General features: G+C 41.0%; 2 protein-coding genes and 1 pseudogene across 3 annotated transcripts in view; 2 read left to right on the top strand and 1 right to left on the bottom strand.

Annotated features, from left to right (window-relative positions):
- Nucleotides 1-259, bottom strand: part of ATOSB (atos homolog B) — an 11,224-nt gene extending 10,965 nt beyond the window's left edge. The window contains exon 1 of the mRNA XM_077756255.1: nucleotides 228-259. The gene's annotated coding sequence lies outside the window, so the exon portion shown is untranslated. The remainder of the gene's footprint in view (nucleotides 1-227) is intronic.
- Nucleotides 260-262: 3 nt separating this feature from the next.
- On the top strand, nucleotides 263-9,196 carry LOC144225084 (Golgi-associated plant pathogenesis-related protein 1 pseudogene; annotated as a pseudogene). Its single transcript, XR_013333202.1, has 3 exons — nucleotides 263-309; nucleotides 5,629-5,735; nucleotides 7,811-9,196. The product of XR_013333202.1 is annotated as a Golgi-associated plant pathogenesis-related protein 1 pseudogene (transcript).
- A 257-nt stretch (nucleotides 9,197-9,453) lies between these two features.
- Nucleotides 9,454-11,084, top strand: LOC144225007 (heterogeneous nuclear ribonucleoprotein A3-like). Its single transcript, XM_077756088.1, is given in 4 exon segments — nucleotides 9,454-9,585; nucleotides 9,650-9,768; nucleotides 10,000-10,071; nucleotides 10,073-11,084. Coding segments are annotated over 4 exon segments (1,119 nt in total). The 3' UTR covers nucleotides 10,869-11,084.
- The last annotated feature ends 3,937 nt before the right edge of the window (nucleotides 11,085-15,021 follow it).

Genomic DNA, 15,021 nt, shown 5'->3' with positions numbered 1-15,021 from the left:
GCCCCTCTCTAGCCCCGCCCCTTCTCGCCTTTTCTATTTCCCCAGAACATCCGCCTGTCGCTAGCCCCTTCCTTGATCCCCACCCCTTTGTGGTCTCTCCGCCTTTCGCTAGGACCCGCCCCCTCGGATTCCAGCCTGGCAGAACCCAGGCCAGGCCCTCTTCCACCGCGAGCCTCCGTCGGTCTCAGTGACTCTCATACCCCCGCCCCTTCTCCCGCTCGCCTCACCCGGGCGCCGGCGCTCCAGCCCGGATCCNCTGCAGGTCGCCTGAGGTCCCACCCCAGCCACGTGCGGCTTCTGTGATGACAGGTCTAGAGGGGTGGGGCCTTGGCCTGCAGGGTGCCGGCCTAGGTTGACCGGATCGGGCGGGGGGTGGGGAGCCGGAGCTGGCATCAAAGCGCTAGCCTGAGGGCACTGAGCCTGACTGGGTCTCTCCCCAGGCTTCTGCTCTGGTAGGAGCTGCCTGGAGAACTTGAGCCTTTTTGTGGGGACGTCTGGGTTTGCGCGCACATTTGCCCTAATGCGGGAGGTCTGGGGTTTGCAAGATAGTGCAAGGAGTCTCAGGGGTCGGTGAAGATGGGAGAATCTAGTGGGTGGGATCTCAAGTCTGTGAGATTGAGCAAGTGTCTGCCGCCTACGCTGTACAGGAGAATCTGAGTTCTGGGAGGTGGGCAGTAACAGCCAGATCTGTATCTGTGGAGTTGGGTCAGCAAGGAATTTTGTGAATTTTAGGAGCCTAAATGTTAATACGAAGTTTAGAAAAACCTGCAATCGTCGGAGAGAAGTAGGGCCTCTACTTTATATAAGTGCCAGGTGAACTATCTGACAGTTATATATGTTCTGTAATTTAATTAGCGCTTGAGACTTCTCCCTGATTTACTAGTGCCTGAGATAACTACAGTAGGAAGGGGGTGGGGAGGTAGGGGGGAGGGTGTGTGTCAACGCTTTCCAACCACCTGTAGATGGCAGCACAGGACCCTTGCAGAACTGAAGGGCCCTCAGCCCAGACCTATCGGGCCTCTCTGTGGAGCTGGTGGTATAGATTGTGGGTCGAACCTGATAAGGTTCTCAGAAAATCACAGATTCTTTAGGTCTTTCTGACTTTTCTTTCCGTGACTAGTGAATTTAAGCTGGCTTACTGAACACCAGTGGTACGCAAAGAAAAAAACAATAAAAAAAAGTTTTTTCTCTATTCTCAAGGAACTTGTTAAGGTCGTCATACAAATACTTAGATATTCCAACAGTCAAGTCGGAAGGGTTTTGGGTAGTGGAAAAAGCGTAGGGTTTTGTGGTAATTTGTGTTGGCCTCTGAACTTTGGGTATTGAGTATTTACTAGCTGTATGAATTTGGCTAAATTACTTGACCTTAAAAAAAATAAACTTAATTTTAGAACAATTTTCGATTTACAGAAAATTTGTGAAGATATTATAGTTTCCATATACCTCACCCAATCCCCCTTCTTATTGATATTTAAATTAGTATGGTTCCTCTGTTGCAATTAATTAACCTATATTGATACATTATCATTAATTAAAGTCCATTCCTTATTCAGATTTCCTTAGTTTTTACCTTATGCTTTTTTTCTGTTCCAGGATCCCATCTAGGATAACACATTGCATTAGTTGTCATGTCTCCTTAAGCTTCTCTTGGCTATGACATTTTCTCAGAGTTCCTTGTTTTTAATGACCTTGATAGTTTTATCCTCACTTAGTTTATAGAATGTCTTTCAGTTGGGATTTGTCTGATGTGTTTATGATTCTAGGTTTTTGGGAGAAAGACTCCTGAGATAGTTTCATCACATCATATCAACCTATGCATGTGTGTATGTGGTATGTTTACATACATAATACTGGCATACTGTATATTCATATTACAAATTTTTATTTTATTTCATTATTTTTTTATTATTTTTTAATGTTTATTCATTTATTTTGAGAGAGAGAGATAGAGTGCGAGTGGAGGGGCATAGACAGAGGGAGACACAGAATCTGAAGCAGGCTCCAGGCTCTGAGCTGTCAGCACAGCTGACATGGGGGTCAAACTCACAAACTGTGAGATCATGACCTGAGCCGGTGTCAGACACTTAACCAACTGAGCCACCCAGGAGCCCCTACTTTATTTTATTTTTTAAAAATATTTTATTTACAATAAATAAATAAATAATAAAAACACTTTTCATACAAAAAAATGTATTTTATTTACTTTTTGGAAGCGTGCAAGTGGGGGAGGGACAGGCAGGGGAGACAGAGGATATGACGCAGGCTCTGCGCTGACAGGCTGACAGCAATGAGCCTGTTGTGGGGCTTGAACTCTTGAACTGGGAGATCATGACCTGAGCTGAAGTCAGAGGCTCAACCCACTGAGCCACCCAGGTGCCCCACAAGCTTTTATTTTAAATCAATGGTTCCTAAACGTTCTAAGAGTATTCAACAAGGTTTTTAAAACTGTCTTTATGAGGAGTGCCTGGCTGGTTCAGTTGGCAGAGCATGTGACTCTTGACCTCATGGTTATGAGTTCTAGTCCCATGTTGGCTACAGAGCTTACATTAAAAAAAAAAATTAAGGGATTCCTGGGTGGCTCAGTTTGTTAAGCTTCCAACTTCAGCTCTGGTCATGATCTCAGGGTTCGTGGGATCAAGCCCTGCTTGGGATTCTCTCTGTCCCTCTTTCTCTCTCTCTCTCTCTCTCTCTCGGCCCTTCCCCACTCGCGCTTTCTCTTTCTCTCAAACTAAATAAACTTTAAAAAACTAAAATCAAAGAAAAGAAATAAATAAAAAAGTCTTTATGAAATATTTTAGACATACAGAAAGTTATAAAGAACACTATATCAGAGACACCTGTATGGCTCAGTCAGTTAAGTGTCCAGCTTTGACTCAGATCTGATCTCACTGTTAGTGAGTCCAAGCCCCGCACTGGGCTCTGTGCTGACAACTCAGAGTCGGATTCTGTGTCTCCCTCACTATCTGACCCTCCCCCACTCACACTCTATGTATGTCTCTCTCTCAAAAATAAATAAAACATTAGAAAAAAAATTTTTTAAAGAATACTGTCTCAGACACCCACATTCTTCTCATACAGTTTTATTAAATCCTAATGTTCTACCATGTTTGCTTCCAGTTCTCTTAAGGAAATTTATATTTAAGTAAATTGAGCTTTTATATACTCCTTCCTAATCTCATTCCATTCTCCCCCTTGCTTGTCATCTTCTCTTTTCAGAGTTTGCCACTATTCCAAATTGGTATTTATTTTTCCTCTACATTAAAAAAAATAAGTGTATTGACTAATATACATGTATTTCTATTGGATATATATTTGGGAGTAGAAGTGCTGAGTAATAGGACAGGTATATGTTTAAGCTTCAGTAGATATTGTCAGTATTTTCCCCAAAGAGATTATAACAGTTTACATTCCCCCAACAAGATATGAGTGTTATGCCGAGAGACACAGAGACCAACCGAGACCATTGAAGCAGAATTAAGGGAGTCTTTATTACCGGCCTGGACAGCACAAAGTTAACACAGAACTCTCTAAATGTGCGGCACCGAGTCCAAGGACTTAGGGCTTTTTATAATGAGCAAGCAGGCAAGTGGGCAGTACAGAAGTAGAATTAACCAGTTATTGTAAAAAAAAAAAAAAGCTACAGAGTGATAAAGAGAGCAGCCCTTATCCTGGTATATAGAATGACATTTGTTATTTTCAAGGCCCAGCTTAGGATTTTGGGGAGTTTCACCGGAATAGCCATTACCTCAAGGACAGAGTATGTAGACTGTGTCATAAATAACCATGAATAGGGAACATTAACCCTTGTCTTCTTTGCTTTTTTTTTTCCTTACACCTAAGGATAGTCATACAGCCCTCTGAGTGCAGGCCCAAAAGGCAAACTCTGGGTCAAGATAGAAGGGTTGAGGCTAAATTCATGTGCAACAATGAGAAGTCTAGTTTCTCCACTTCCTTGCCATGCCAACTCTTGACGTTGTTAGTCTTTTTAATTTCAGCTATTCTAGTGTATATGTAGTGGTATCTCACTGTGGCCATAGTTGGCATTTCCCTGATATCTAGTAAAGCTGGACACCTTTTCATATGTCTATTGATCTTTTCTGACTTGCCTGGTCAAGTCCTTGGCCTAATTTTTTATATGGTTCTCTGTCTTTTTTCTATTTGTGGGAGCTCTTTGTATATTTTGGATTTGATTCTTTTGTTAGAAAGAATTATCTGTAGCATGCTTTTTTATTTTCTTAGTGGTGTTTTTCAATGAACAGAATTTAACTTTATTTAAAAAATTTTTTTAATGTATTATTTATTTCTGAGAGAGAGAGAGACAGCATGAACAGGGGAGGGTCAGAAAGAGGGAGACACAGAATCTGAAACAGGCCCCAGGCTCTGAACTAGCTGTCAGCACAGAGCCCGACGTGGGGCTCGAACCCACGACCCGTGAGATCATGACCTGAGCCGAAGTCGATGCTTAACCAACTGAGCCACCCAGGTGCCCCAGAAGTTAACTTTAATATAGTACAATATATTTTATTGTTTGTGGATAATGCATTTTATGCCTATTTAAGAAGTATTTGCCTATCCCAAAATAATGAATATATTCTCTTATGTCATTGTCTAGAAGCTTTATTATCTTACCTTTCATAAGTTATCTGCAATAGATTTTTGTGTATGGTGTGAGGTAAGAGTCAATATTCTTTTTTCCCCTTATATGTTTATACAATTGATCCAGGACTTTTTGTTGAAAACATTGTCAAAGTACAAATTCCAAGAAGTTAAAAGCAAGATTCTTAGAAGAATATACAGTGAAAACATGCCAAAGATTTATTTAACTCATTAATGAGGGAATAAGCAGTTGGTAAATGGTAAAGCATGTTCAATGAGGGTTTAAGGAAATTAGGTATTATATTAGAGCTCTGGTGGGGGTTAAGATACACACACAGACACAGACACACACACACACACACATACACACTTACATAGGAATAGAAATAGAGATTTTATTATAAGGCATTGGCTCATAGGACCATGGAGGCTAATAAGTCCCAAGATCTTTAGCCAATAAACTGGAGACCCAGAAGAGGTGATAGTGTAGTCCCAGTCCCAGTCCAAAGGTCTGAGAACCAAAAGTTGACAATGAAGTTCCAGTCTGAAAGCCAGCAGGCTCAACACCCAGGAAAAGCTATTGTTTCAGTTTGAGCCTAAAGGCAGGAAAAAGGACCAATGTTCCAGTTCAAAGAACTGGTCAGGGGTGCCTGGGTGGCTCAGTCAGTTAAGCAGCCAACTTTGGCTCAGGTCATGATCTTGCAGTCCATGGGTTTGAGTNGAGAGAGAGGGAGACACAGAATCTAAAACATGCTCCAGGCTCTGAGCTAGCTGTCAACACAGAGCCCGACATGGGGCTCGAACCCATGAACCATGAGATCATGACCTGAGCCAAAGTCGGAGGCTTAACCGACTGAGCCACCCAGACGTCCCTTTATTTTATTATACACTGGGTGCAGAGCCTACTTAAAGAAAGAAAGAAAGAAAGAAAGAAAGAAAGAAAGAAAGAAAGAAAGAAAGAAAGAAAGAAAGACATTGTTAAGTTGATTATGTCTGCAGGATAATAAACTATAACCTTTTCTTTTTTTCTAGGTTTATTTATTTATGTATTTATTTTAGTAATCCCTACATCCAACATGGGGCTTGAACTCATGACCCTGAGATCAAGAGTCACATGCTCTTCCAGCTGAACCAGCCAGGTGCCCTCATAACCTTTTCTATTAATCAGAAATCCTTTGCATCATTACCAGACCAAAATCTATAAGTTAACATGTGACTTCACAGAGTTTTAGCCTTTAATCAATAATAGATAATGAGTTAAGCACAAGTATATTGCCTTGATATTTCATCTTTGGCTAGCCTTGCCACCTTTTCTTTGCAGCATTACCAAGTTGTGGATGACTTTTGTTAACAAAACAATCCTTTACCTCACTGTTCTGCAGTGTCTCCTTTTTCATAAGGTAAATATTCATCATCACAAGTGTTCCTCATTGCTGTAATTTTGTAATAAGTTTTGGTATCTGGTAGTCCATGTCCTCCAACTTTGAGAGTATAAGATTATATTAACTATTCTTGACCATTCCATTTCCATATAAAAATTTTATTTTTTAATGATTAAAAAAACTTTTTTTGAAAGAGAAAGACCATGTGTGAGCATGAATAGGGGAGGGGCAGAAGGAGAGAATCCCAAATAGGCTCTGTGCTTTCAGTGCTGAGCTGGCACAATCTCACAAACCGTGAGATCATAACCTGAGCCGAAACAAAAAGTTGGACGTTTATTGACTGAGCCACCCAGGTGCCCCTGAACATTAAAAAAAATTTTTTTTAATGTTTTTATTTATTTCTTATTTCTGAGAGAGAGAGAGAGAGAGAGAGAGAGAGAGACAGCGTGAGCATGGGAGGGTCAGAGAGAGAGAGGGAGACACAGAATCTGAAACAGGCTCCAGGCTCTGAGCTAGCCGTCAGCACAGAGCGCGATGCAGGGCTGGAACCCACAAACCGCCAGATCATGACCTGAGCCGAAGTCAGACGCTCAACCGACTGAGCCACCTAGGCGCCCCTGAACAGTTTTCTTAAGTGAAAAAAATGGGGTAAAATTCATGACCCTGAGATCAAGAGTCATATGTTCTACCAACTGAGCCAGCCTGGATCCCCTTGGTGTAAATTTTATGATCAGTTTATCAGTTTTCATACACTCTCACACACACAAACTTATCTTCTAGGATTTTCTTTAGGATTGTGTTAAATCTGTAGATAAAACATTTAGGTTGTTTCTAGTTTTTTGCTGTTACAGATTAATGTTAACATTCTTTTATTTAATAAAGAGGCTGTATAACTTTATGGGAAATCTTTTCACTTGAGGTCCAAAGGAAAAATAATAATTTGGTGATTCTAAACACACCGATCTTTTAAAACAAAACGTTGGGAAAAAAAATTGAGGGAGATTTTATTTTGCCCAGAGAAATTTCTGGTGCAACAAGTAGAATATATATTTTAAGGCATCTCAATGGTTTTAACTTTTTACATGATGAATTTGAGGTACCGGTGTAATATTCAGGCAGAGAAATCTAGCAATTATTGAACACATGGATCTGAAATTGATAACAACAGTCTGAACTAAAGATAAGATTTGGAATCTGTTAACATAATAGATGGTAAATATCTGTGGGCAAGGTTAGAGTTTGTGAAGGAAAAAAGGGCTGTACACAGAGACTTAGGGCTTTATTTCATATAGATATTAACTAGTTTGAGGAGGAAAATAAACCTGACCAATAGTAGATTAAGGAGAAAGGGGGCCCTAGATCTTGTGTGTATATGTGTTGGGGGTAGGGGTAAGCCTTGCTCTGTGCCATAGAGTTTTTCATGGTGCCTTGACCACTGGGCAGGGTTATGTTTGTTTTTTTTTTCTTAAGTTTGTTTATTTTGAGAGAGAGAGAGAGAGAGAGAGAGAGAGAGAGAGAGAAAGTGCATGAGAGTAAGGGACAGGCAAACAGAGAGGGAGAGAGAGAATCCCAAGCAGGCACTATGGTATCAGCGCAAAGTCCAACATGGGGCTCAAACCCCACAAACTGTGAGATTGTGACCTAAGCTGAAATTGAGAGTTGGATGCTTAACCAAGTGAGGCACCCAGGTGCCTCTGGGTTATGTTAGTTCTGAGTTCCTTCTCTCTACAACATCCCTCACTAACCCATCAACTCCCAGACTTTTACTCCTTTTCCTAGACCTTTGTGTGTTTTGGCTCTTGGAATCAGAACTGTTCTCTTTTTGTCATTAGGTTGACTCCCTCTAGATACCTGGATTTGCTCATCTGTTCAGATTCACAAAGACGGGAATTGATCTCCACAACCCAGGGCCAGGTGGGAGAGCTCAGCACAACAGTAGTGGACCATGCGCAAGTCAGCTTCCAAGCCATTTAATAATGAGGTCCTAAAGGCCCACAGCAAGTACCAGCAACAGCATGGTGTCCCCCCAACTGAAGCTTGATTGGGAGGCTCAGCATTACTCAGAGGCCCTGGCCAGCCCAAGGATGCTCAAGTGCAGCCCAGAGTCCAGTTGTGGCCAGTTCAGAGAGAACCTGGTATGCACCTCCTGTGATCAGACAGGGAAAGAGATGGCTGATAGATGGTACAGTGAAATCAAGAACTACAACTTCTGGCAGCCTGACTTAACCTCCAGGACTAGAACTTCACAGCTATGGTATGGAAGAATACAAAGAAGATGGGAGTGGGGAAGGCACCTGCAAGTGGTAGGTCTTCCTTCCTGGTGGCCTGATACTTCCTGGCTGGGAATGTTTTCAACTAGGTTTCTTTGAAGAAAACATCCTGCCTCCAAAGAAGGAATTCATTAAATGTAGTGGAAAGGTGGCAGACTTCATGTGGATATGAAGTGCTTAGATAAAGAAAAACTCAGCGGTGTGTCTGTCCCTGTGGGTGTATGTGCTTGGTGTGTGTGTGATGCAGGTGTCTTCTTGCACATACATTTGGATATACAGTTCTGCATGAACTTATTCTTGTCAAAGGAAGGAGCATATACAGCTTTTACTCTGATGGTTACCTAAACTGTAGTTATTTGGACTGTAGTTATTGGGGAAATAAATTTTAAAAATTTTTGTTATTTTTTAAGGAAATTTCTTTTGTGCATTTCTTATAATATCCATCTTTGGACTTTTTGTATTCTAAATGTTTGTGATGCTTAGAAGTAAGTTCCGAGCTGCCTCTATTGATGTAAAATTGCAAATTGGGGCTTTAGCGAAGCATACAGCAGCCACCTTTAACTAAGTTCGATAAGTAGTTGCCCACAAATTCAAGTGACCTTCCGAATCCAAATGGTCCTTGATATCCTGACTGCAGCTCAGGGAGGAACCTATGCTTTGTTAAAACAGAGTGTTATGTATATACTCCAGATCACCACAAAAATGTGACAGGTTTATTAGAAGACATGAATACTCAAATTGGTGCTTTAAATGATATCCCTCTATTTCGTTTAATGGTTGGTTAAACTCCTGGACTGGAGGAAGACTTTGGTCAACTCTGAAAAGTCTTTTCTTTGGCATTTTCTTTTTCATAATGATAATAATCTTATTTTAGGGGCACCTGGCTAGCTTGGTAGAGCCATGTGACTCTTGATCTCAGGGTTGTGAGTTTGAATCCCATGTTGGGTGCACAGGTTACTTAAAAATAAAATCCTTAAAATAAAAATAATAATCTTATTATGTTGTCTTTTCCAATGTCTCTCCACCTGGTAGTGAGACTCCTTCACTGCCATATCCACAAGCCAACAGGTGATCCTTTCTATTCAGGGAGATTCATACATTTAGTCTACCTTGGATTCAGCTGCCTCTGCTTTCGTAATTCCTACATATAAATTCCCAAAGGTAGATATTGAACTCGAATTGGAAGAGGTGAGTCTGGTCTCAAAATGGAGGTAAAACCGCCACCCGGTCACCCCCAGCCTGACTCTGACCATCGCTGCCGCCGCCTGGGGGAGGAGGGCCATGATCCAAAGGAAACAGACCAGTTGAGAAAACTGTTTATTGGTGTTTTGAGCTTTGAAACTACAGATGANCAATAAACTATTAAAAAAAAAAAGAAAGAAAAAAAAACAAACAAAAAAAGAAACTACAGATGATAGTTTAGGAGAACATTTTGAAAAATAGGGCAAACTTACAGATTGTGTGGTGATGAAAGACCCCCAAACAAAACGTTCCAGGGGGTTTGGTTTTGTGACTTACTCTCTCTTTTTTTTTTTTTTTAATTTATTTCTAGGAGAGAGAGAAAGACAGTGTGAGCAGGGGAGGTCAGAGAGAAAGGGAGTCACAGACTCTGAAACAGGCTCCAGGCTCTGAGCTGGCAGTCAGCAAAGAGCCCGACGCGGGGCCCGAACCCACGAGCCACGAGATCATGACCTAAGCAAAAGTCGGATGCTTAACTGACTAAGCCACCCAGGCACCCCTGTGACTTACTGTTGTGTGGAGGAGGTGGATGCAGCAATGTGTGCTCTACCACACAAGGTTGATGGGCGTGTAGTGGAACCACTAGGATTCTGTAAAGCCTGGTGCCCATCTAACTGTGAAGAAAATTTTCGTTGGTGGTATTAAAGAAGATACGGAAGAATATAATTTGAGAGACTACTTTGAAAAGTATGGCAAGATTGAAACCATAGAAGTTATGGAGGACAGGCAGAGTGAAAAAAAGAGAGGATTTGCTTTTGTAGCTTTTGGTGATCATGGTACAGTTGATAAAATTGTTGTACAGAAACACCACACTATTAATGGGCATAACTGTGAAGTGAAAAAGGCTCTTTCGAAACAAGAAATGCAATCTGCCGGATCGCAAAGAGGTCATGGCGGTGGATCTGGCAACTCTATGGGTCGTGGAGGAAACTTTGAAGGTGGTAGTAACTTTGGCCATGGTGGAAACTTTGGTGGAAGAGGAGGCTATGGTGGTGGAGGTGGTGGCAGCAGAGGTAGTTATGGAGGAGGTGATGGTGGATATAATGGATTTGGAGGTGTTGGTGGCAACTATGGTGGTGGTCCTGGTTACAGTAGTAGAGGAGGCTATGGTGGTGGTGGACCAGGATATGCAAACCAAGGAGGTGGATACAGTGGTGGTGGCGGAGGATCTGGTGGTTACAATGAAGGAGGAAATTTTGGAGGTGGTAACTATGGTAGTGGTGGGAACTATAAGGATTTTGGAAATTATAGTGGACAACAGTTACCAAATTATGGACCCACGAAGGGGGGCAGTTTTGGTGGAAGAAGCTCGGGCAGTCCCTATGGTGGTGGTTATGGATCTGGTGGTGGAAGTGGTGGATATGGTAGCAGAAGGTTCTAAAAATTTTCAGAAGAAAAGGGCGACAGTTCTTAGCAGGAGAGAGAGCGAGGAGTTGTCAGGAAAGCTGCAGGTTACTTTGAGACAGTCATTCCAAATGCATTAGATGAACTGTAAAAATCTGCCACAGAAGGAACGATGATCCATAGTCAGAAAAGTTACTGCAGCTTAAACAGGAAACCCTTCTTGTTCAGGACTGTCATAGCCATAGTTTACAAAAAGTGCAGCTATGGATTAATGCAATGTAGTGTCAATTAGATGTATATTCCTGAGGTCTTTTATCTGTTGTAGCTTTGTCTTTTTTTTTTTTTTTTCCTTTTCAGGTATATTGCCCTGTAAATTGCAGTAGTGGTACCAGGAATAAAAAATTAAGGAATTTTTAACTTTTCAATATTTGTGTAGTTCAGTTTTTCTACATTTTAGTACAGAAACTTTAACAAAATGCAGTTTTGAAGGTGTTTCCCTGTGAGTTAACAAGAAGATCATTGTTAATTACTATTTTGTATGAATTTTGCTAAAGCTAACTGTAAAGAAACACCTGCTGACTTGCAGTTTAAGGGGACTCTATTCTCCGCATTTCCAAACCATGAAATGAATGGGCTCTGACATGTGGAGAGAATAGATATTTGTTTGTTTGCAGTGTGTGTTTTAGATAAATAGAATTGGGTACTTAAATTAGCATATTTGTGAATTTAATAGCATTAAGATTTACCTTCAAATGAAAAAAAAAATCTCAAAATTCCTAAAAAAAAAAAATTTCCCAAAGGTAGGGACATAAGATAAGTGACAGAAGATAAGACTTTCCGCCCTCAGCAGCCTTAAAGATTTAAGGGTCAGAATTGTTCAGGGGGGAATTAGAGGCTGGTTTTAGACAACAGGCTTGAACAACAGAACGTAGAAAGGGCCACAGCAACCACTGACTACCATGCTGAATACAAACAGGCCCACCTCAAGATATCCATGGGCCCTAACTAACCAATGGACTACTTACAACCAGGCACAGTTACCAAAAAAAAAAAAAAAAAAAGGAAAGGGGAGGGGAGAATTCCATACATCCCCATACCTCTTCAACTTTTCTTTAAATGCAGCCCCCACCCTTGCCTCCTTGCAGAATTTTCCTCCCCAGGTGTCCTCCTTGCTGCTCCCTTGAGGGTGTATTCAATAAATTTCTATCTCCTTTGGAAAAAAAATAGAAGTGAAGTTCTTTTATGTGATCTTCATGCAGTATAATGTACTTTAGGTAGATTTAAGAATTTAAAATTTAAGAATGTCTTTTTTTCTTAAAGGCTTTATTTCTAAGTAATCGCTATACCTAAGGTGGGACTCAGACTTAGAAACCCAAGATCAAGAGTTGCATGTTCCACCAACTGAACCAGCCAAGCAACCCAACATTTAAGAATGTTAAACTATCATTTAAATGTGATATCAAACACAGTTTTAAAAAGATAGGAATTGAATTTGGACTTTTAAAAAAATGTTTATTTATTTATTTTGAGAGAGAGAAACTGGGAGTAAGGGAGAGGCACAGAGAGAGGGAGAGAGAGAATCCCACGCAGGCTCTCAACGGTGAGATCATGACCTGAGCCAAGAACAAGAGTTCGATGCCCAGCTAACTGACTGAGTCACCCAGGTGTCCCTGGACTTTATTTTAGGAGTTTTCCTACCATACCATTTGTCCTTCTCAACATTCCCCACTGCGAATTAGCCTGAATTAGCCTTCAGCTACTCCATTCCCTCTCCTTTTGTCCATATTGCTAGGCCCTCGGTTTGTCAAAGTCCTAGGAGACTTTGATTTACATCTCAAAAGACAGGTGTTTATATAGTTAATTTGCAATTTGTTTATATAGTTAATTTGCAATTTGTACCTTTAGAGCAGGAGAGATTGCATAAACTTTTGTCTATGCACTGGGCCCACTCAAATAGCCTTCCTGCTATTTCTAGGTAGAATCCTAGTGATGAAACAAATTTTCTGTTTCATGTAAAAGTGACATGTTAGTTGAAGGGATCCTTTCTTTTGAGATTAAACAAAATTGCATCTAGCCCTTTACCCCTCATTCAATGGGAAGTCCAGTGCTATCCTAGAATCTTTCTTAAATTCAAGGAGTGAGAGGAGCTTGATTTCTCATGACCATTCTTAGGCTAGAGTCCATGACCTTTTGCTTGTGATTTGTTATTTCTCCTCCCTCAGCTATTCTTTCTTTTGTTTGTTTGTTTTAAGCTAGACATAGAATTCTCTATTTCTGCCCATCCCCCAAACCAAACCTCTCCTGGATGGCATTTGTGAGTGATAGGTTTTACTGAAGCTTTGGGAATAATGTAAGAAGTAGAAATGTATCTGCACAACTTAAAATTGAATGTTTGTACATCCAATTCCTTAAATATTCTCAAAAGGCCTTGAGCTATCTCATGGTACTTTTTTTTAAACTTTCTTTCCTGATTCCTACCCACATCTCTATTCATAATGCTTTATCAAGCCACTTAATTTCTTCACACGCATTTACTCTTGAAGTTTATATTTGAATATCAAAAGGGTATTGTTATAGAACACAAAACCCTTGAAGAAAACTCCTTTATTGGTCCCTTGGCCCTAAAACCCCAATCATGAGCAGCCAGCCCAAGGACATAGGACATAGCTTTGAGAAAGTAAAGGGTTGTGGAGACCCTCTACAGAATATACAAAGAAATGGAAAAAAATTCCAAGCTCATGGATCGGAAGAATAAATACTGTTAAAATGTCAATACTACCCAAAGCAATCTACACATTCAATGCAATCCCAATCAAAATTGCACCAGCATTCTTCTCAAAACTAGAACAAACTGTCCTAAAATTTGTATGGATACACAAAAGACCCCAAATAGCCAAAGTAATATTGAAGAAGAAAACCAAAATGGGAGGCATCACCATTCCAAACTTTAGCCTCTACTACAAAGCCATAATCATCAAGACAGTATGGTATTGGCACAAAAACAGACACATAGACCCATGCAATAGGATAGAGAACTCAGAATTGGACCCACAAATGTATGGCCAACTTATCTTTGACAAAGCAGGAAAGAGTACCCAATGGAAAAAAGACAGCCTCTTTAACAGATGGTGCTAGGAGAACTGGACAGCAACATGCAGAAGAATGAAACTAGATCATTTTCTCACACCATACACAAAAATAAACTCAAAACGGATAAAGGACCTGAACGTGAGACAGGAAACCATCAAAACCCTAGAGGAGAAAGCAGGCAACAACCTCCTTGACCTCAACTGCAGCAATTTCTTACTCGACACATTCCCAAAGGCAAGGGCAAGAGCAAAAATGAACTACTGGGACCTAATCAAGATAAAAAGCTTCTGCATGGGAAAGGAAACAATCAATAAAACTAAAAGGCAACTGATGAAATGGGAAAAATTAGTTGCAAATGACATATCAGATAAAGGGCTAGTATCCAATATCTATAATGAACTCATCAAACTCCACACCCGAAAAACAAATAATCCAGTGAAGAAATGGGCAGANGGGAAATACAAATCAAAACCACACTGAGATACCACCTCATGCCGGTCAGTGTGGCTAAAATGAGCAAATCAGAGGACTCTAGATGCTGGCGAGGATGTGGAGAAACGGGCACCCTCCTAACACTGTTGGTGGGAATGTGAACTGGTGCAGCCCCTCTGGAAAACAGTGGGGAGGTGCCTCAAACACTTAACAATAAAACTCCCCTATGACCCAGCAATAGCACTGCTAGGAATTTACCCAAGGGATATAGGAATGCTGATGCATAGGGGCACATGTATCCCAATGTTCATAGCAGCACTCTCAACAGTAGCCAAAACATGGAAAGAGCCTAAATGTCCATCAACAGGCGAATGGATCAAGAAGATGTGGTTTATCTATATGATGGACTACTCGTGGCAATGAGAAAGAATGAACTCTGGCCATGTGTACAAACATGGATGGACCTTGAGGGTATTATGCTAAGCGAAATCAGTCAGGCAGAGAAGGATAAATACCATATGTTTGCACATATAGGAGGATTAGGAGGAACTTAACGGAGGACCATGGGGGAGAAGAAGGGGGGAACTAGTGGGGAAGAGGGAGAGGGGCAAACCATGAGAGACTCTTGAATGCTGAGAACAAAGTGAGGACTCATGGGCGTGGGGGGG

The sequence above is a fragment of the Crocuta crocuta genome, unplaced genomic scaffold (genome assembly GCF_008692635.1).
Source record: "Crocuta crocuta isolate KB4526 unplaced genomic scaffold, BGI_CrCroc_1.0 scaffold431, whole genome shotgun sequence".
NCBI lineage: Eukaryota > Metazoa > Chordata > Mammalia > Carnivora > Hyaenidae > Crocuta > Crocuta crocuta.
The sequence above is the reverse complement of the archived record's forward strand: the minus strand, read 5'-3'. Positions and strand labels throughout refer to the sequence as shown.